This window comes from Mercenaria mercenaria, chromosome 18 (genome assembly GCF_021730395.1).
Source record: "Mercenaria mercenaria strain notata chromosome 18, MADL_Memer_1, whole genome shotgun sequence".
Lineage (NCBI taxonomy): Eukaryota > Metazoa > Mollusca > Bivalvia > Venerida > Veneridae > Mercenaria > Mercenaria mercenaria.
Genome location: NC_069378.1, coordinates 57,825,223 through 57,848,977, shown reverse-complemented (window position 1 = coordinate 57,848,977; position 23,755 = coordinate 57,825,223). Strand labels below are relative to the sequence as shown.

At 35.3% G+C, this 23,755-nt stretch overlaps 1 protein-coding gene across 4 annotated transcripts in view; it reads right to left on the bottom strand.

Annotated features, from left to right (window-relative positions):
- LOC123538436 (kalirin-like) overlaps positions 1 to 23,755 on the bottom strand; it is a 315,629-nt gene that overhangs the window by 177,123 nt on the left and 114,751 nt on the right. For all 4 annotated transcript variants that reach the window (XM_053530236.1, XM_053530237.1, XM_053530238.1 and 1 more), the window contains 3 exons: positions 17,596 to 17,697; positions 14,084 to 14,235; positions 11,132 to 11,243 (listed from right to left, as the gene is read on the bottom strand). In XM_053530236.1, the coding sequence (XP_053386211.1) occupies positions 11,132 to 11,243; positions 14,084 to 14,235; positions 17,596 to 17,697 (366 nt within the window). The remainder of the gene's footprint in view (positions 1 to 11,131; positions 11,244 to 14,083; positions 14,236 to 17,595; positions 17,698 to 23,755) is intronic.

Sequence of the window (23,755 nt, the reverse complement as noted above, 5' to 3'; positions counted from 1 at the left end):
ACAAACCTTAAAAATAATTTACTGAAAATCAAACTTCAAAACTAATCAAGATAATATTTCAAGAAGTTAAAAAAGTTCAAATTACCCCCCAGGGAGTTTTTTAAGATTAATATTTAATATCCATGATTATTATCATAATATTTAATGAGAAATATGGGCAAAAAAACTTGTTGCGTTAAAGGTGGGCAAAACTGTACTGCAAGGAACTAGACATATATAACTGACATCGTATCCTGTAATGTATATAAGGAAATGATCAATTAATTCAATACTTAATATTAACACTCCTGTATAATGTATAATAGGACAGTTAAATTTAATTTGAACATAATATTTTCTAATATATTAGCAAAAATTTACACAGAATTGATTTATTTATTAATAAGTAAATCCTCTTTTAGTAAATTTTATGTTGTATTTGAAAATAATCCTTTCATGTGAAAAAAGAATTAAAATAAAATTCATAACTTTCTCTCTTAATCTAAATAAAATATTTCACTTTAATCACAATCCATCCTTATTTTCTTTGTACTACTTAAAATCCATCTTCCAACACATACTGATTAAAATGGGATGCAAAACCTTAACATACAAAATAGAAAAAAAAAATTTTTTTTTTGGTCTTGGAAAAAAAAAAAAAAAAAAATTACATTCAACGAAAATACTGAAATCCGTTAATGAATTTTCACCAGCACTGTAAATCACTAGATTATAACAGAGAATCATATAATACGTATATCCATAACCAATATTGAAACATCAATCACGATTATTTTATCACAGTATTATCTTTCCCATTTACCCTTTTCCGCAACCTTTCCGATTATTACACTATAATCAAATATGAGAGAAACCCGTTAACTAGTTTAGCGGGGAAAATATTCTATATTGATTTTCACGTACAATGGCCATTGGCTATTTTTCCTCGTATATCACAAAGTCATTTAAGATTTTATCAACCTCCATATATATATATATATATATATATAGGAAACATCAAGTAAAAGTCAAGATTGGCCATTACCGATAAGTTACACTAATAATAACTAAATCCAAGGCTGCAATTTTATAAATTAAATTTCTTTGAAATTGAATAGAGAAAAAATTTGATTGAGAATGCATCCCTGAAAATTGTGTAACATCAACTAGTCTGTATAAAGGAATATGAAACCATATTCGTAGACTTTAAAGTTTTTCAAGACACCCATCAAGTAGCTTTTCTGTCTTGAACTTGAGGACCAGAAATTTAAAGTGTAAGCACCTTTTTTAACAAGTAATGATGCTGTTCAAATTGAAAGACAGATAAGTTCATTATATAAATTTAGCAGGGTAAAGGGCACTTTATACCAATTTGATTTAGCGCTATTGTGAAGAAAGCTTCACAAGGTAATCTGAACCACTATTGAGTCCGCTTTTCCTCCAAAATCAAAACTGGAGTCATGGGATAAGGCTCGGTAGTGACCACAGTATGGGTCGAACCCACGATCCTAGGTTCAGCGGCTGGCTAACCTCCCCTTAACTGATATATTTGAACAATTAATTAAGATGCTGCTGCTGCTGCTGAGTTCTGCAAAAGCTTAGTCTAGCCCAGTTCTGATTTCCACGGAAACATGCGCTAAGTCATTCTCTGTGTGACCTCTGTAAGGTGTTGGGTATAAGATATAAACTATGATCTCTAGACTGCTTTTAAATCTTTCTACCATTAATTTTTTCAAACATAATTCTTTAATTTATCTAACTTTCCATACTCTTTATCTGGACTATCTTATTTCTCCCATTTCAGTGCAAGGGACCACTGCTCTTGCAGCCCCTGAAAGCAGTCAGGCATAAACACAAGAAAAAGCCTGAAGGAAGTCTGTGCAACCAGGTGCTTCTGACCAAGTTTGGTGAAGATCCATCTAGGGGATAAAAAGAAAAGAGATATAGTAGACAATGGTCAACTGACAACGGACCATGGATCAGTTTTGTTTGAACTTTGGTTCAGGTGAGCTTAACCTTTAGCCTGCTGGCGGCAAGAGATTCTGCCTTTGTGACCAGTGCAGACCAAAATCAGCCTGCACACGTGCAGGCTGATCATGGTCTGCACTGTTCCCCATTCAGTCAGTAATTTTTCATAGAGCAACCCTTTGATGTCCAAACTGAATGATGAACCAGTCCATTTAAGAAATTTAGCAGTGTAAAGGTTAGAAGCATAAGATATGAAGCTGAATGCTATTTTCTTTTTCTGTCAGGTTGCTCATGGTCAGCAACATCCTCAACTATTAAACCTTAGAGGATGAAAATTGTCACAAACCATTATGACCAATGTGCTAATGGGCAGCGTATTGATTTTCTGACCATCTACCTACCTCCTGATCAAACTGCTGTGATAGCAGGCTCCCTGCAGAGAATTAAATGGACAATTCTGTGAAGAATGTGACAAAATGCTGACAATTTTAGTCCAAAAACACTCTCAAGCTTTCAACAGTGTTTTAACAACAACAAATTTCTTGTCTTGCTCAAGAGGTATCACAAAAGAAAACATGTTTCATTGTTTTAAAGATTCTATGGTCATTAATTAAATTTTAGATTTCTTCCATTGAGATTTTCTGATTTATCTAAAAAAAAAATGTCACTTTAGTGTGATTTTGATGCCCTATTGGTGTCATGGTTTGCAGGATACAAGCTATGTGTGTTGCCCTGAGTTGTCAGTGTATTATAATGCCAGTGTGATTTTGATGCCCACGTGTACAAGCAAAGAGAGTTCAGCGACTTATGCTTTTTGTAGTTATATATAACACTGTGGGGTTTTTTTTTCAGTACTACAGCTTTATAATTAGCAAGTAATAAATAATATACTTTAACCTTTAGCATGCTAGATAAATTGTCGTCTGCTGGAAATGTCGTCTGCTAAAATTGTAAAGTTCATTCAATTTGCTCCAAAATTGGAAGAAATATTGTCAGAGTAGCAAACAGCTTGGAACCTGATCAGACGCCGATTTAATCGGCGTCTGATCTGGTTCCAAGCTGTTTGCAAAGGCTGTTAAAGTCGCCTGCAGCAGGCTAAGGGTTAAAGACTGCCCACTCATTTCTTTAGAAATTGTTTTTCTATTTCAGAGAAAATTTCAATCTTTTCATTTTTTGTGCTAATATTGGATACTAATTATTTTCGTTCCTGTAAACGTATTTAAATGAAACTAATTCTTCTCGGGTTAGGACACAAAAGACAAGCTCATGTGGCCAATTATGACATCAATATCAACTCCAGAATTTATCGGCATATCGAGGATGACGGCAACCCTGTGGAGGCAGAGACATTCGCAAATTACGTCGGAATGACGAATTTATGATGTAAATCACACAAAAAGAACAAACAAACAATGTAATTTTCAAAATTACCATATTTTACATCATAACAAGAGAAAATCACCCATAAATTAAATGCATAATGTCAAAACATGTGACAGTATACAAATCTATATCTTCTATAATAAATTTGATTTGACTGAACAACTTGAATTGACATAACTCTGATAGCAAAATCAAAGCAGTCCAAATTCAAACAGCTATTGAAGAACTATTTCTTTATATTCTTCTAAAACAAGAACACTTTCAAGCTGAATGTATACCGTGCGGGCAGTTAATTCTTAAAGCTTCACCAAGCTTTTAATTTTAATAAAGCACCTGATTAAAAAGATGATGTGCATAGTTAACCCTTAGACTGCTGGCGGCAGATGATTCTGCCTTTGCGACCAGTGCAGACCAAGATCAGCCTGCACATCCATGCAGTCTGATCATGGTCTGCACTGTTCGCTATTCAGTCAGTAAATTTTCAGTGAAAACCCCTTTGAGTAATAAGTGGTACTGTCCAAATTGAAAGATGGACCAATCCATTATAGAAATATAGCAGGGTAAGGGTTAAATGGTCAGAAAATTACTACTTTTATTATTAAACATGAACTTATACATATAAAGGGAGGTAATCAGAAACAATGAACTCAATAATATACATATAAAGGGAGGTAATCAGAAACGATGAACTCAATAATATACATATAAAGGGAGGTAATCAGAAACAATGAACTCAATAATAATTTCTACTACATAGGTCAATATCCAAAGCTTTTCAAAATTATAAGAAAACAATTAAATGAAAGTAAAACTGAACAAGAAATTAATGTAATTTAAGTTCATAACATAAAATGAGCCATGCCATGAGAAAACCAACATAGTGGCTTTGCGACCAGCATGGATCCAGACCAGCCTGCGCATCCGCGCAGTCTGGTCAGGATCCATGGTGTTCGCTAACAGTTTCTCTAATATCAATAGGCTTTGAAAGCGAACAGCATGGATCCTGACCAGACTGCGCGGATGCGCAGGCTGGTCTGGATCCATGCTGGTCACAAAGCCACAATGTTGGTTTTCTAATGGCACGGCTCAAATGTGGACCCTTTATAAGTTTATAGTTTCATCTTAAAGCTTTGTTACGACAAAAATATGTGGACTTCATACATTAAAGGGTAAACTAAACAGAATTTTGTGGATCCAATAACGTTAAATGGACAAAAAACTAGCGAATTGCAGTGATTTACAGTCCTCGTAACTGCTGAAAAAAACTAATTCCAGACAGAAAAACAGTTTCCAGGGGGAGACCAGAATGAATAAATCTTGACCATTTTTTGCCAGTCAATCAGGATTACAATGAATCTGTCTCATTCTGCCCCCTGTAACATGATAATTTATCACTCCAGTTTAATCAAACTATCTCTTTCTGTTTAATTGAACACCAACTCCTGTAAAAGTATGACACAATAGGCATATAGCAAGGGAGAGCTAGTCTTTCTTTATCAATCCCTACCTCATTTCTGAATTTTCTTGACGAAAAAATATGATGTTTAGGCCTAAATAAAAAGATTGTTTGTTTCCAGTAACATGCTTAAAAAATCAAGGTAGGTAAGTTGGTAATTTTTTTTATTTATTTATTTATTTATTTTTTTTTTTTGTTAAGTGGAACTTTTCGGAAGTTATTTTTGTGTCAAAAAATGAATACAGATAAGGGGGTTATGCCTTTAGAGCATCAGTAAATTGATTTCTACACTCTTATGTTTTGTTAAAAAGTTGAAAAAAAAATTCTCCAAGGCCATAATTAAACCATTCAGGGTCAGGCCAAAAATTTAGGGTAGGTTGGTGTACAAACAAACAATTTTTTTTAGGCTTTATTGTTGTTTTTTTGTACAGTAGGAAGATACTGTAACTTTCCTTTTGGAGTTAGCTGAGAATACCCTTAATCAGCTATGCATCATTACAATGGTCAGTCAAAAGATAAAAATTTAAGTTATCAGAAAATTAATGCTACATTTCTTAAGAAAATAGTTTAGAAACAAAACTTCAGTTTCTAATGTTCATGACCAAAGTTCAATTTTAAATCAAGAAAGATCATTTTTAGCCAAAATCTGGAGGTCAGTACTTAAAAGTCCATTGTTTTTATTACCTCCCTTTATTGCTCTAAAAGTATAATTTCATGTACAACACTGAACATAGCCATATTCTAACTACGTAAATAAACATACCATTCCATCTGGACAGCAGCTTTATCTATTTCTAATATGAGCCGCGCCATGGGAAAACCAACATAGTGGCTTTGCGTCCAGCATGGATCCAGACCAGCCTGCACATACGCACAGTCTGGTCAGGATCCATGCTGTTCGCTTTCAAAGCCTATAGCAATTAGAGAAACTGTTAGCGAACAGCATGGATCCTGACCAGACTGCGCAGATGCGCAGGCTGGTCTGGATCCATGCTGGTTGTAAAGCCACTATGTTGGTTTTCCCATGGCACAGCTCATATATAGAACTTAAAATTTGCGCTGTAATTCACATGGGTGGTAAACGCGCAATCCAATTCCCACTGGGAATACGCTAAAAATGGGTTGCGTGACTTCCGGTGCTGGTGTTGCGCATCAATATATACAAAATCGAGGTAGGTGGGTTTTTGTTTTTGTAAATAATTGCACATTTACGAGTGCTTTCGAAAAAAAGCAAAATGCTATTCGACACAAAAATGAATAAGGATCATATGTGTGAAATACCAACTTATTAATTTAAGAATCGGCTCTGTTATCACGAAAACTCTCATGGCTCGAGCTGTCAAAAAAATCATGGAATCATGAAACATGCAAATTTTCTTACTCTTGTGCCTTCTTTCTGGAAATGTGACGCTTCGAATGATCAAACACGTGTAAAACAGTCATGAATGTTACATTCACTTAAATGAAATGTTGCTTTTGGGGGAAAGATTGGCAAAAAATAATCGGGAATGGGGTTGCGCCCCGGGAATGGAGTTGCGCGTATACATTATACACATTATGATGTATATGAGCAACTCCATTCCCGGTGCGCAACCCCATTCCCGATGATTATTTTGTCAATTATGTCCCCGTAAGCAGGATTTGAAACAAATAATTTTGATATTCGTTAATTTATAACAGTTGAGTTATCATAAAAAGCATCAGATGTCCTCAGATTAGGCATATGAGGTCAGAAACTGCCATTTTTGTTGATTTCATACTTTTTTCACGTTTCGTGTCGCCAGAGTTTTTGTGATAATAGAGCCGAATCATAAATTACAAACCAGATATTTTACACATATGATGTATTATCATATCTGTGTCGAATAGCATTTTGCTTTTATCGAGAAAATTTATTCTTGTCTCATACTAAGCAAAATCATAACTTCACATACCTCAGTTTCGTCTTTTTTTATGCGCAACACCGGCACCGGACATTGCGCAACCCATTTTAAGCGTATTCCCGGCGGGAATTGGATTGCGCGTTTACCACCCGTGAATTCAGTGATGCAAAAATGTTTCCAATTAAGAAGTACTGGCATATGTATTTCTCTCCTTTTCACTTCTTCAAACCCAACAAAATCTACAAAAAATTCTGTAGTCATTGTCATGTAATTGTTACCATAAACAGACCTGTTTCATGTTAACGGCACATAATATAGATGTCTTTGTTTAAAATGTGGCTGCCACATTTTCCTTTATAAACATAAATACATTAATTTCTTGTTAAATCCTATTTCTTATAATTACATTCTTTAACATTTGTCAAAGATCTGAATATTACTGAATATACTTGAATGTTTTATTTAATCTATTGTTTTTCATTACCTCCCTTTATAGCATTAACTATTACAGTTCATGTGCAATATCAGAAGTAGTGCTTTCTAACCATGTAAGTACGCATAGGTTGTTTCATCTGTTTTTAAGCTAAAGCATTAAGGCATAAAAGACTTTTAAATAAAATGGTACAAAAATAGAGATTTTATCCCATGAAAAAAAAAAAATACCTGTACTTCCAGTAATTACTAAACTAAATATGTTTCTGACAGAGTTCAAAATATCAAACAGCCATACAGCATATTCCCACTAAACATAGGTCAGACTGATGAAAAGAAAGAGGTCTATTAAATTGTATATGAACTGATAACTCCTCATAAAGAGTGAGATTTTCTGCCAATAAAACTTCATTATCTACTGTAATAAACAGAAAAATAATCAGCCATTACCTATAAATAGTTTCTCAATATACAAAATATTGAGGTAACTCTATGAAGAAATGTTGCTCCTTTTCCTGAACTGCTTGCTAACCCTCTGTTTTTATTGTATAAAAATAATACCATACAAATTCTTTTTTTTGACGCACAATACATTTTTGACGCACCTCACTTTTTTGATGCACCATACCTTTTTGACACACCTCACTTTTTTGATGCACCATACCTTTTTGACACACCTCACTTTTTTGATGCACCATACCTTTTTGACACACCTCACTTTTTTCGACGCACCTCACACCAAAACTGCGAAAAGTGATGCGAATATCCGTCTTCTTCATACAAGGAATGGAACTTTGTCACTCAGTATCATTCTTTCTAAATATTACTGCTTAAAGATATACCTATTCAACAACATAACTTTTAAAACTGCATTTTTGACTCCTATTTTTATATCTTACCTTTGTAAACTGGATATTTGTAGCCACGTTACACCATGTATCTTCTACAGTCTAACCTATAGGGTCTAGTATAACATATTTTATGTACTACAATGAAACTGTTTCATACTGTGCATATGAAATTTCATAGTTTTTACCAAAATGGCTTTTGAAGATCAAATGAATGTCATTTATATTTGATCATTTAGAATTGAGCCCACCAAAAAAGAAAACCAACATAGTGGGTTTGCGACCAGAATGGATGGAGACCAGCCTGCGCATCCATGCAGTCTGGTCAGGATCCATGCTGTTTGCTTTCAAAGCCTATTGCAAAATTAGAGAAACTGTTAGCAAACAGCATGGATCGTAACCAGACTGCGCAGATGCGCAGACTGGTCTGGATCCATGCTGGTCGCAAAGCCACTATGTGGTTTTCACATGCCATGGCTCAATTATGTTCTTTGAGTAATGAAAGCATCAAATCCATAAAAAATAGTCCCCAAACAATAATAATGATGTGACAGTAATAAGCTGTAACTGCTGCTTATACTATCACTTACGCATAGATTTCTGTGCATTGCGTTTTCCTACAAAAAAGTATTTTCTTCTAGTAAACACTAATTTTTAAACCTACAATTTCCATCTACCTACAATAAATGCGGGTTTCCAAAACATCAGAACCAAAGACTGACAAAAATATATCTCAATTTGTACCTAAGTGCACGGACATTCTGAAGTTCTAAATTTACGGTAAACATGGCCTTGTTCCAAGCTAGACTGGATAGTTTGATACATCAATATATAAATAGGCAATAAAATATCATAATACTGACAGTAGGTGAAATCTCTATCACTCAAACTTCATTAGCAGTGTCTATACCTGTACATAAATATAAAGTAAACATAGTTCACAGAAGTTCAACAATGATTTAAACAATAATCACTCAGCCTTGCTTCCATAAACCTGTCTCAGATCCATTTCACAGAAGTTTGTAATGTTTTGAACTAGCCTTTCACAAAAACTTACTAACTTTGTGTTTGTTTTTATACACTCCATTTTTCAAAAAGGAATTTTAGAGCCACCTTGGCGTTCTAATTAAGACTTTAGTTCTTTAGGCTGATCAAAAATCATTTTGAGTTAAATAGCCATGATAGACATTCTTTAACTAGGGGGTGTTTTAGTCACAAAAGCATATATTATGTACTCTCCTATGTACACCTTTAGCTCTGGTGGCCATTTTGAACAATGAAGCAGAACATGTAGACGATACGCACAACTAGGCCTTGTACTGATCACTTCTGTGAAGTTTCATCAAAATCTGTCTGGCAGTTTGACCTGTGAAAGCCAGACAAGAATATTCTATTTTTAGCCCCGTCGGCCATTTTGTGCCGCGAAGCAGAACGTGCCAGTGATATGCAAATCTAGACTTTGTACTGATCAATCCAGTGAAGTTTAGTCGAAATCCAGCCAGCAGTTTGACCTGCAAAAGCTGGACAAGATTTTTCTATTTTTAGCTCTGGCAGCCATTTTGTGCAGCAAAGCAGAATGTGCACTTCTAGGTTGGTACTGATCACTCATGTAATGTTTTGTCAAAATCCAGCCAGCAGTTTGACCAGTAAAAGCCATACAAGATTTTTCTACTTTTAGTTCTGGTGGCCATTTTGTGAAGAGAAGCGGAACATGTAGGCGATATGCACAACTAGGCTTGGTACTGATCACTCCAATGAAGTTTCGTCAAAATCTGCCAGCAGTTTGACCTGTGAAAGCCGAACGGATGGACAGACAGTGAAGGCAAAAACAATATGAGACATAATTAAGAATCTAAATTTTCAAGAAAATATATTTATGTAAACATGGCTGGCATTTTCCCTGAAACTGAAAATACATATCAAAATGAACAAATAAATTTAAGCACATATTTCTTCATATTCTTCACACAAGCTCTAAAATATCTGAAATGAATGTACAAGTATCGTATTTTTAAACTTTGTCTATGACATAATATGTTCTTTTCATATCTTTTTCTATTTTCAATTAAAGGCACATCTGGTAGTTTCTATCTAACAGACAGGTTTCTTATGAAAAGTTGTCAAATATCAACAATTTAAGTGTTAGGTTGCAGTGCATAAGAGACAACTTTGTTACTCTAGATTTACCACCCACCATTGTTTTTTTAAGCACTTGACTTCTAAGCCATTTGCAGTTACTCCTGGCTAAAGTACAATAATAGGAAAAACACTCTAAGCAGAAAGATGTGCAACTAAAACTATCAGATATGCCTTTAAAAGAAACAAAACTATTGCAATTTTCAATATTTCAAGAAGACTAGTAAATCTTCATTGTTCAGACTTCCAGAAATTTTCGCTCAAAGTATCACACATTTTAAGTTAACTGATTTTTACTTTTGAAAACCCATCCTGCAGGAAAATATTCAACTTTCTACTTATTCTAAATTATTCTTATCAAAATTCAGAATACAGACATTTTTACTTCTATAAATGCAAAACATTTCTTGAAACTTGAAAACTTTGACTTTGAAAAGAAAAGTTTATTTTATGCTAACTAATGAAATACTGTATTCTATCAGTTAAATATTTTCATATTTCATCACTCACACTGTGAAAATATGAAATCTATATTTTCATACTGTGAGACATATAGCTCCACCCCCTCATTACATTATGAATTATGAACGCTATGCAGCAAAAAATAAAATAAAATGGAACTTTATGTTGTATGTGTGTTTATAACGTCACAGCACGTCTGACGTCATGTCTGTTTACGCACGTCTGTTTCCCGCACTGAGATTAAAAATAGTTGCAAAATGCAAATCTCAACGTAATTGAGCATAAAAAAAAAGAAAATTTGTTTGTTTTTGTGAGTAAGGAATATATCTCACCTCGAAGTGAGAAAATTTTCACATTTTCACTTGCGCTACGCGCTCGTGAAAATATTTGAAATTTTCTCACTTCGAGGTGAGATATATTCCATATTCACTCAAAACAAACAAATATCCTCTATATATCAACTAATACACATGGGGATGAAATGGAATACAGAAACAATTCGTATCTTGGAAAATTCAGTAATATTCTATCTTTCCTAATAATACCTTCATTGCCTAGACAGATAGATGAAATAATTTTCCTACCTTGCCGCCACTGCTGCTGCTGTCGGTGGTAGCGGTTGTCGCAACCGAATTCATACTGGTCAGCGATCCTCGACGATCCATCGGTAACTCATCATAGTCACTTTCCAGATCCCTGTAACCATAGTAACACAATATATTGAAACCTTTTTTAATTTAAATGTTTGTATTTTTTTTTTGCCCATATTCATCTGCTAAATTTCCTTTTTGCTCTGTCGTTAAATAAGCACATTTTTATATTATTGCATACAGTTAAGCAAACTTGCATAAGCATAAATTATATTTTTGTGTGTTTTGTTTTGGGTTTAACGCCATTTTTTAAGAGTATTTCAGTTATGTAACGGCAGGCAGTTATCCTTACTAGTGTTCCTGGATTCTGTACCAGTACAAACCTGTTCTCCGCAAGAAACTCCTAACTTCCCTACATGAATCAGAGACATGATTTTAGACACAATGTCTTTTATCAAATCGTCAAAGAGAACACAAGCCTTGCCTGGGGATCGAACTCACAACCTTGCCATCTGTAGATCTGCGCTCTCTTTATTGCGCTAAGCAGGTGGGCTATAAGCAAAGTTATGACTTAAATGTTGATGAATACCAGTCAATGATCACTTTTACTGTGTTTTGTTCAATCCATCTGGATACCTCTCTAATACCTTGCACCAGAAGCTGTTAATTGAAACCCAATATATAGGAGTATTAAGATGATGAACCCACAAAATTACCATACAATGTAAGACACTGACTCCACAAGGCTGCACATGAATGAGCAAAATGCTTGAACTATCCAGGACTATGTCTGATCCAAACGTAGAAAAGTATTAGGAAAATAGTCAAGAACCATAAAATTGTTCGAATGAGCCATTGAAACTGCAGCTAATCCTGTTTCACTTTTATGTATTTTTTCTCCATTTCTGCTTCTGAGAAAGTTGTCAATTACTTAAGAAATCTCAACTAGTGATTTGTCATTGTTGAAGAGTTCAGGTGTGAAGGAATTATGATATAATAATACGCACCTGAACAACAAACAATCATTTAATCACTGTTTAAGATGTATCATTTCCACTCTAACTTTCAAGATATTAACCAAATATCTGCCTGTTCTGTGTGGTTTTCTTTTACAGCGCGCCACTATGACGTTGGACACTATGATGTAATAATTACATTATAGCACACAGTTTCAGTCTCCTTCGTTTAAAACCCTGCTCCGCGGCTATTCAAATTCTGTTGTGTGTATGCAACCCATGATTACAATAGGTAACATTTAATGGCCATGCGCCATACTTTAGCATGCAAAACCACAGGTATTTTATATAGAATTCTATATAAAATAGGCTCTATCTTGACAGGCGTCACTGTTCATAGTCAGGATTTTCATGCTTTTTCAGTGACAATTTAGGACTGGAGCATGTCTTTCATATGAAAATAAATCGGGCCGTTTTAGAATAAAAACATTTAACTGTATTTTGGTATAAATCGTGAAAGATTCCAGACCATCACCTCCATCATCCTCAGTTCTACAATTTTGCAATCAATTAACGAATGACTCAGCAAAAATGCTCATCAAATGCCTTCTTCAATCTAGCTCAACATACTTTATCACAACAGCCAATGACATAATCGCTCAAAATGACTTTTTAATGCATACAGGTAGTAAGAAAATCTTTAAAATAATCGGGTATCTCAGATAAATTAGCTTTTCACTGTCTCGTAAGTGTTAAAACAAGTTTTCCTCAAAGCTATGCGAAAAACTGAAACGTGATTAACAGTGAGTGGGATTTAATGTTTTCCTTGTTTGTTTTTTTTTCATAAACATTTAACAACACAGCTGTTACGAAGCTTATTTCTGTTTAGAAATACAATTATAAAATCCATACAGATGCTGTTTCCTTCTAATTCAAGGACTTAATCAAACAACTGTGTTAAAATTGAACAAATGCCTGGTTAGCTATTATACACATACACATGTACCAGATTTTTGCAGTCGTTTTGGAATGTCATTTTATTGTCTGAATCCCTTTCTAACAAAAATGACCAAAAAAAAAAAAAAAAAAAAAAAAAAAAAAAAAAAAATTTCACATGGCGAAATGTACCTTCATTTCACAAATATAACATTGAGGCACATGTATATAAGGCGTAAAAAAAAATTGTTTGTTTCCGGTATCCCGACCTACCCTAAATTTTTGGCTCGACCCTAAATGTTTTTATGGCCTTGGAGAATATTTTTTTCAACTTTTTAACAAAAAGATGCAAAACTGCCCTTTTTATGCTTTAAACATGGCCAGTGATGTTAGAAATCACTTACTGATGCTCTAAAGGCATAACCCCCTTATTTGTAATCATTTTTTGACATATAAATAATTTCCGAAATGTCTCCCTTAATAAAAAAAATTTCAAAAAAAAAACATTTTCCGACCTACCTACCCTAATTTTTTTGAGCATGTTACCGGAAACAAAGAATTTTTTTTTTTAGGCCTAATCATGGAAACCTTACTTTTATCACTACCTTGAAATTCTGTCTTACAGCAAGTAACACACATACTCAAAACTGACCTTTGATGCAACCTTGAATACAACTGACTGTTAGACCTTGACTTTTTTAAGAAAAATATAACAACAACAAGAACATTCAAGAATACTTCTGTCACCTTAACCCTTACCATGCTAAATTTCTAATATGAACTTGTCCATCTTTCAATATGGACAGTACCAGTAACTGTTAAAAGGGGTGCTTACAGTACCATTAACTGTTAGAGGGGTGTTTACCAAAGATACTGAATGAATGGCGAACAGTGCAGATCATGATCAGACTGCACAGATGTGCAGGCTGATCATGATCTACACTGGTCGCAAAGGCTGAATAAATCAAGTTTAGCATCATAAGGGTTAAAACCTAAGGGTATCATTTTTTTGCTCTTTTTTTTTTTTAATATTTATAAAATCTGAGAACATTACCTGCTCACTCGGCTCGGGACACTGATCTTTGGTGCAGCCTTGAATACAATTGGTTGTTTGCCTTTGAAAGCTTCATGAATATACATCATACGTTCTTGTATCAACTCTCGTAATTTCTTCACCCACACTTGTTTTATATCCAAAGTCTGTGCCTAAAAATATGAATGCAACTGTTATAATTGTCAATCAAGTTGAATTTAAGCCTGCTGTTGGCTAGACACTCACTGGTATTATATTTGAAGTCTATACCTAAAGATAACAATACAACTGTTATATTCATCAATCAAGTAAAATTCAGCTGACTTGACAATAATAGGTATTATTTACTAACTTCTATGTTTTTCTTCAGAACACACTTTCAAACAAGAGCTCATAGAACATGAAATGCCCCCCTTGATGCATTCAGTAACTGCACAAGGAATAGAAAGCTCTAGTTATTTGGCAAAAAAATTCTACTGTTCTGGGTCAATGTGACCTTGATATCTGACCTATTGACCTCAAAATCTGTAGGGGTCATCTGCTGGTCATGATCAACAACCCTATTAAGTTTTGTGATCCTAGGCCCAAGCATGCTCAAGTTATCGTCCAGAAACTGTTTAACTGTTCTGGGTCACAGTGACCTTGACCTTTGACCTACTGATCTCAAAATCTTCAAGAGCTTGTAGAACATGAAATGCCCCACTTGATGCATTCAGTAACTGCACAAGAAACTAAATTATTTGGTCACTGTGCACTGGACGTTTGACGTACTGACCTCAAATAAATAACAAGAGGGTCATGATGACCCTGGTCCGCTCACCTGAGTAATATGAGCTACATGTTTCAAATATCAAACTGATGGTAAAATACTAGAGATGCTTTTGAGAAAAGCGCATATCTCCCACAACTGCCCCTATGAAAAATGTCTAGTTTCTCTAGATGGTTTGACGAGTGGATCCAATTAGATGGTCTGGATGAGTGGATCCAATCAGTAATTCAAGGGCCATAAATCAAAAGTGTCTGGGCCGATTTGGCTAGTTATCGAACTTCGCTATGGTCTTATGGCCAAACACATTTTGTTCAAGTTTGGTGAAGATCGGATGAGAAATATTCGACTTAGAGAGCGGACAAGAGTAAAAAGGCGGATTTTTCGGTAATTCAAGGGCCGTGACTCCAAAACGCCTTGACCAATTTGGCTAGTTATCGAAAATGGCAGCGGTCTCATGGTCAAACACATTTTCTTCAGGTTTAGTGAAGATTGGATGAGAAATGTTCGACTTAGAGTGCGGACAAGAGTAAAAAGGCTGATTTTTAGACAATTCAAGGGCCGTAACTCCAGAATGCCTGGACCGATTTGTCTAGTTTTCAAACTTGGTCGAGGTCTCATGGTCAAACACATTTTGTTCAAGTTTGGATGAGAAATGTTTGAATTAGAGTGCAGACAAGAGTAAAAAGGCCGATTTTTGGTTATTCAAGGGCCATAACTCCAAGACGCCTGGACCGATTTGGCTAGTTATCAAACTTGGCTGAGGTCTTATGGTCCAACACATTTTGTTTAAGTTTGGTTAAAGTTTGTTAAGTTAAATCGGATGAGAAATCTTCAACTTAGAGTGCGGACAAGCTTTGTGACAGACAGACACACACACACACAGACTGGAGTAAATCAATATGTCTCCCACACCACTGTGTGGTGGGAGACATAATTAAGAAAGTAGGTCTGTAGGTAACATTCATGGTCACTGAAAGTCAGTTTTAGGATCAGTGTGCAAAACTGTACTTGTCATCAAAATCTCAAGGTTTTAAGTAAGTCAGTAGGTCAAGGTCAAGTGACCCCTAATTACTTTGGGTCATCAGGTAATCATAATTAAACAGTCTAGGAAATGTGATCAGAAAATTGTTACAGTATTTTTTCCTCCAGGGTAATAATTTGAACAATCTTGGTAGAGGACCATAAGGCAATACTACATACCAAATATTAAAGGCCTAGGTCTTGTGGTTTAAGACAAGAAGATTTTTAAAGTTTTTTTCCTATACAAGTATATGTTTACTTGGGACCCCTGGGGCAGGGCCTCATTTCACCCCAAGGGCATAATCTGAACAATCTTGCTACTGGGCTACTATATGATGTCACAGACCAAATATCAAAGCCCTAGGCCCTGTGGTTTTTGACAAGAAGATTTTCAAAGTTTTTCCCTATATAAGTCTATGTAAACCATGTGACCCCCCAGGGTAGGGCCATATTTGACCCTAGTGGAATAATTTGAACAATCATGGTAGAGGACCACTAGATGATGCAACACAGCGAATATCAAAGCCCTAGGACCTGTGGTTTTGGACAAGAAGATTTTCATAGTTGTCCATATAGAATTCTGTGTAAACCATGTGACCCCCAGGGCGGGGCATATTTGACCCCAGGGGGATAATTTGAACAATCTTGGTAGAGGACCACTAGATGATGCTACATACCAAATATTAAAGCCCTATGAACTGTAGTTTTGGACAAGAAGATTTTTTAAGTTTTTCCTTTCGGTTGCCATGGCAACCAGAGTTCTGCTTGGAATTTAATTCTTTTAACAATTTTGAAAGGGGGCCATCCAAGGATCATTCATGTGAAATTTAGTGTAATTCTGCCCAGTGGTTTTCAAGAAGAAGATTTTTTTAGAAATTGTTGACGGACACACGCCGGACGACGCACTACGCACGCTGGACATTGAGCAGTCACAAAAGCTCACCATGAGCCTTTGGCTCAGGTGAGCTAATTATGGGTCATTCACTAGTCATAAGTGACCTCTGTATCAAAAGTAATCTTAAACCAAAGCATTCTCTAGTTATTTGGCAAAAAAAGTTCTACTGTTCTGCATCAATGTGACCATGACCTTTGACATCATATAGTACTGCATCCATATACTAATTTATTTAAGCTTGACTGTGATGAAAGCATCAAGCTTATTGGAACCACTCTTGAGTCCGCTCTTGAAAATCAAGTACTGGCGTCATATGAGGTCATGGTCGTGACCCTAGTGGGGTTCAAACCCACGACTCCTTGACTGTGCGGCCAAAACCTTAACCACTAGACCACCGCTCCCCTTACATTATTATTTCAATAGATAATCCCTAACTAGACCCAAACCCACCCACAAGGTGTTCAAGACAACAGAGCCAGTAGTCTTAAACTGCTCATATCCAATTGATCAAGTTCATTTTAAAATGGTTTAAAATGTGTTATCTACGAACTAAATTTTGTTGAATTCCAGAGCAAATCTTTAATACATCTTTGATTTCAGACTTTCTGACACCTATGTGGCTAAGGGCTATCATTTTGTACAATTCTTAAAAACAAGTGAACACTTCATTCAAAGATCTTAAAGGAGTTCAGGAGAAAAAGTTCTTGGAAGGGAAACCTTTATTACCCATCAGACTGCCCAGGATTTGGTTTCATTCATCTTTATGTGCTACTTTCATCCATGTGGTTCTTTTGTTTGTCCTTCATAATATTATATACATTTTGCCTATTTATGAAATTAAGGAGTTACCTTGAGAACAATCTTATATTCAGAAATTGGAGCTCTCCCTGTCCACAGTGCAAACTTGGTCGCATCCCCTTCAATGTGCTCTGTAATGTTGATCTCAGAAATCTGAAAATATACAACAAATCAGTACATTCTCTGTAATGTTGATCTCGGATATCTGAAAATATACAACAAATCAGTACATTCTCTGTAATGTTGATCTCGGATATCTGAAAATATACAACAAATCAGTACATTCTCTGTAATGTTTTACATTCTCTGTAATGTTGATCTCTGATATCTCAAAATATACAACAAATCAGTACATTCTCTGTAATGTTGATCTCAGACATCTGAAAATATACAACAAATCAGTACATTCTCTGTAATGCTGATCTCGGATATCTGAAAATATACAACAAATCAGTACATTCTCTGTAATGTTGATCTTGGATATCTGAAAATATGCAACAAATCATTATATTCTTTAACGTTGATCTAGGCCATAAAAACTCCCTTACCAAAAACAGGCTAGGAAATCACTAATACCAACACAGACCATGAAAGTTCCCATACCAAAACAGGCCATGAAATCACTTATATCAACACAGACCATGAGAGCTCCCATACCAAAACAGGCCATGAAATCACTAATATCAACACAGACCATGAAAGCTTCCATACCAAAACTGGCTATGAAAGCTCTTACCAACATCCACCTTGAAGACAATGAAAGCTCCCATACCAACACAGGCCATGAATTCTCTTATACCAACACAGACCATGAAATCTCCCATACCAACAAAGGCCATGAAATCTCTTACCAACACCCACCTTGAAATCTCTCATACCAACACAGGCCATGAAATCTGGAAGAAAATTTTAAGTTTAAATAGTCTGTGAAACAAAATACGACAACAAGCTGTGAAATCCCCAATTCCAACACAGACACGGAAACAAGGCTTAGAAAATCAAGAAAACTATGAACAGGAGGTCAAGGTCGGCTGCAGGAATTCAACAACACAACAAGTGGCAACTGGCAGTGAAAGTGCAGCAGTCAGGACTTGCCAGCATATGACAGTTACACAGTGGATTAACTGACAGTAAAACATTTCCCTAGATTGATTTGTGAGACATAACTGGAGGGTTTTATGCCTAACTAATCTCTCGCAGCAGCATGAGGAAAATTGAAATATAATTTATGTGAAAACACTTGTCAGAACCTTCAAAACCTTTATCCTAAAGCCAGAACAAATCATAAACCTTTGGGTAAAACTGCAAGTTAATTTGAGAACATCAGTTTAATAGGTTTCCTCAAAACTGATCATAAAATATATTTTCCACAAAAAAAAAAGGAAAAAAATTTCTTTGAAAGAAGTGAAGTAGGTGAAATGAAGCTTGAAAGTGAAGGAAGTCAACAGGAAATTACTGTTTCACACATCTGTAACTTAGAATAATACAACAAGTCGATCATTTAAAGGTATGAAAGAGATTTATCTAACTTTTTAAAGAAAATATGTCAAACTTTCTACAGCTGTAAATTAAAAAGAATTTTGAAAATCAATACAAAAACATTAACATTTGGAGGAAGTTTATTTTTCAGGATTTTTCACAGATCCTTTCGATGTATAGCAGCTAGTAAAGCCTCTCCCGCCACAACCCCCCCTGCCTCCCAACATACACATTCCAACCTTGCGCTTATTGGTAGCAAAAATATTATTCCCTAGCAAATGCGACAAATACTTTGATCATCTGGATGAAACATTACGTGGAACAATCACTCGATTGCTTGTTTTGAACACAAATTTGAAATTGAACAATGGCAAGGTTGGATTCTTAGAGCCAGGTCTTGAAACCCAGTTTTATAACCCAGGTCACATGGCTCAGATCAGCAATTGTTGGACTGAAGTTGTTCCTCCTTTAAACTGATCATCAATTGGTTGTTTCTAAGCACAAAATTTGAAATTAACCAATGGAACGCCTGCGTTCTAAGACAGGTCTCAAAACGCCTCTTTATAGCCTTGGATACATGAATCTTTGATTGGGAGCTGTTTAATTTTATTTGTTGCTCCTTATCAGTGACAAAATACATCATAAGGTTGACATGTCAAAATAAAACTAAAGTCAAACTTTGTTCTGTCAAACTTGGATAATTCAAGCACCGCTCTTCCCCCAAACTCTTGTCAGGTTCAATCAAAGTCCCTTTTTAATGTATATTGTTCCACTGCTCGAACTACAGGTAACTCGAAGAAACTTTGCCATTTCCGTCGAGATCCAGCGAAAAATGTTTGACTGTAGCTGAAAATGGTCTTGACCTATTGGTGAGAAAACCAGAAATCAAGCCTAGAATTGTCTTTTATATATAAATCCCACAGGGACTTTGTGTTCTTCTAAGAAAATGAAAAGAAGTTCTAAATATCCGTCAGTCATGCAAACTTTGCTAGAGATGAAATGCTTTGGCAATATATACTTAATAATTTTGCATTCATTTTTTCTTTTTTTATAAGTTATCGATTTCTTTGCCTACTGCCTGTCCAGAAAAGGAACACCAAAGTAAGGAGATATAGAAACTTTGAGAAGGAAGAAGACTGCAAACTAAGAGGTTGCAAGTTCAAGTCTTACCTCTATGGCAACTTGATAGAAAACAATACCCTACTAAACCTTTACCCTGCCAAATTTTAAAATGGACTGGTCTATCATTCAATTTGGGCAGAACCATTCATTATTTGAAGGGGTGCTTACTGAAAATTTACAGAATGAACAAAGAACAGTGCAGACCATGATCAGCCTGCATGGAAGTGCAAGCTGATCTTTGTCTGCACTGGTCGCAAAGGCAGAATCGCTTGCTGCCAGCAGGCTAAAGGTTAAATTGTAAGCTGGCACTGTAAGTGGGAATGTGAGAGAGTGTAGTTTATGCTGGTTTGACACTGCACGGCCCAAGGCATGGTAAGACCAGAGAGTTAATGTTCCTGGCTTTAAGCTGAGCAAAAAGCAAAACAAGACCTGGTGAATAATTTTTTCCCATAAATTTCCCTGGCTGACTTCAAAAACAAACAAGATGACATCAAATTTCTGTAACAACATCGTGGCCAATGGTCAGACAATCAATGTAGGTACGTAAGACTTGTTCGTCATCCACATCTTATTCATGTGGAAAAGTTGTCACTAATTTGTGGAGAACAGAATACTGAAACAAATGTCAGCTGGCTGTTGTGACGAAAATAACTTTGTTAGTTTATACTAATTTGTTTTAGCTTGATTGTGATGAAAGCTTCAAGCTTATTGGAACCACTCTCGAGTCCGTTTCCTGGAAAAACCAGTACTGGTGTCATATGAGAAGTTATGGTCGTGACCCCAGTGGGGCTCGAAGCCATGATCCCAGGATTTAGGGGCTGACACCTTGTCCACTAGACCACCGCTCCCCTTTAACTTTCTGTTGAAAAGTGGTGTTAAAACCCATGCATAAAAACAAATTATCTACCCCTCCACTTCTTGAATTTTATAAAATTGCCATGAATATAAATAAATTATCTGACATATTTTATTTGTTATGTCTAAAACTGTTTTAGATCTGAGATTGAACATCTGTTTTACATGATAAAAGTGCAGATATCTTATCAAACAATCTGACATTGATTGCAGATCATACTGGGGGCTTTTCTTGCAAATCCTTATCTGTTATATATTGTCAGATACGTAAATTCTGTCATTTTTATGTGATAGAAGTATTCTCTTTTAGAAAGAATGTGCTAAATATTAGAAGAGTTCATGACCTGAAAATGATGATAACAAAAATTAAGCCTTTACTGTGTGAATCAATTCCTTTTTGTCAGTCCCGCAGATGGAGTAAATTTTTTGTGCAATTCTGAGTTATTCAAGGGCCGTAACTCCAGAGCAACTGGGATAGTCTGAAGCAAGTTTGGTGAATCTTGAATAAGAACTGCTCAAATCAGCAAGTGGAAGACTTTTCGGGATGCCTTCTGTCCACCCCGCCATGGATAGTCTTCCTCTGTGTCCCATTTCATGATCATAATTATATTAGTATATTAACCCTTATCATGCTGGACACCGACTAATTCTGCTTTTGCGACCAATGTTACTAAGGTCATGATCAGCCTGCACATCCATCTGAGCTGGAGGACAAACAATTTCAAACACAATGTGTTTTATCAAATCACCATGAAAAACATATGCCTTACTTAGGGGACTGAACTCAAAACCTCATGATCCATAGATCTTGGCACTGAGCTAAGCATGCAGGTTGCAATCATACTTTTTAACCACCAACAGAATTTTTCTGACAAGTGAATATCTGACAGAAAGTTACAAAATATGTAACATGCCACAACACCACAATATTTGCTTATGTTTATGATGGTTGCAATTAATGGCTTAATATATTTTTAGCACTAAGAACAATAATAAAACCTTTATTTCCCTATAAAATGTAAACAGCATCAAGAGTTGCTACTTAAATGTGCATTTCCTGCGGTTTGTAGTAAATTACGATAAAAGAAAAATTTACTCAGTTTCACAGCTAGGCGCATATGGAGTTGCAGTACTGCCAAATTTTCATTTCATCCTGTACATATCTTATTTTCTACACATTTATTATTAATTCTATTACTGTACAGTGGATAAAATTCATATTTTTTTTTATTTTTTATTGTGGTTATGTAAGTACAAAATTTGGCCTTCATGCGCATTTTACTACTCCAATATATTTTATATGAAGACGGTGAATGCATAACCTAACTTCATTTCTTAAATTTAGAGTTTTGTTTTTCTTTTTTCTGCCCAATGACTTTATTTGATGTAAAAAGTAACAGATACCTGAAACGACAAAATCGTCAACAAACGGTGAATGTTGGAATGCCGCATAACTATACACACACTTTCATTGGGCAAATTCTGAGGAAAATGTACACTTTTTCTCATTATGAGGTGAATTTTGTAAATACCAACTGATTTGTTGTCCCCTCCAGACTGCTTCACCTTTGGGGCTCACAAAATTCATTTAGAATTGCTTTTTTTGGCTACCGACTAGATAATCTTCTTTAAATTTTTTATGATAATTTCTCTTATACAGTGCAACCTCTGTAGAGCAACACCCTCTGGGAGATAGAAAAATTCACTGTTATGTAAAGGTTGCTGTTCTGGAGAGGTAGTATATTTCAGCTTAGGGAAATTTTGATGATGTTGTTACAGAGAGGTTTTTGCTTAAGAGAGGGCCGCTCTGGAGAGGTTGTACTGTATATTCTGACCAATCTTTCTTGGTTCTGATTATCTAGTGTTTTGAGAAGAAAAAGGACTAATTATACAAAATCTGAATAGCGACAGGAGTTAATTATCCTGTGGACAAAACACAGGGTCTGAACACAGACTAAGGATTGCTTTGCATTAGCAGCATATTGCTTAATACAGACTGTGAATATCAAAATTATGGACAATGCAACTCGCTAATTTAAAACAAGAGTGAATACAAGAAACGCGGCAATGCCACGAAACCAGGTTTTCAACACTTTTCATAAGAATAAACAAGAGTGCCAGAATGTCACAATATACGCCCGTCACAGCAAATTTCTTTACTCTAGCACCTGTATTTGCAGATGTAATTTTAATTTTGTGGTTGTTTAGTAATCATTGTAATTCTTTTGTTTTTCTGAGTCCACAAAAAAACTCCTTACCAGGTAGAGATACCTTAAAATACTCCTAAAATTAGAAAGTAACAACTATGTTGCACCACAGAAAAGTGGTCTTGGTTTTTCCCTACGGTCAATTATAAAAAAAGTTACAATATAAGTTATTTATAGTAACAACTAAGGGAAGTTAATCTTAAAAAAAAAAAATTTAAAAAAAAAAAAAAAAAAAAATTAAAAAAAAAAATTGTTAGTCCACACAGAAATCCTAACCAGGTAGAGATTGGTCAAAATACACCTCAAAATTGGATGTAACATGCATGTTGTACTACAGAAAAGTAGTCTCGATTTTTCCCTACGTCTAGTAATGAAAAAGTTACAATATAAGCTATTTATAGTAACAACAAAGGGAAGTAATTCTAAAGAAGGGAACTGCGCAAGACACTTCGTCTCATGATGGTGTATAATTGTGCCAAGTTACATCAAAATCCCTCTATGCATGAAGAAGATATGCTCCGGACAAAGTTTTCATTCTTGTATCCTTT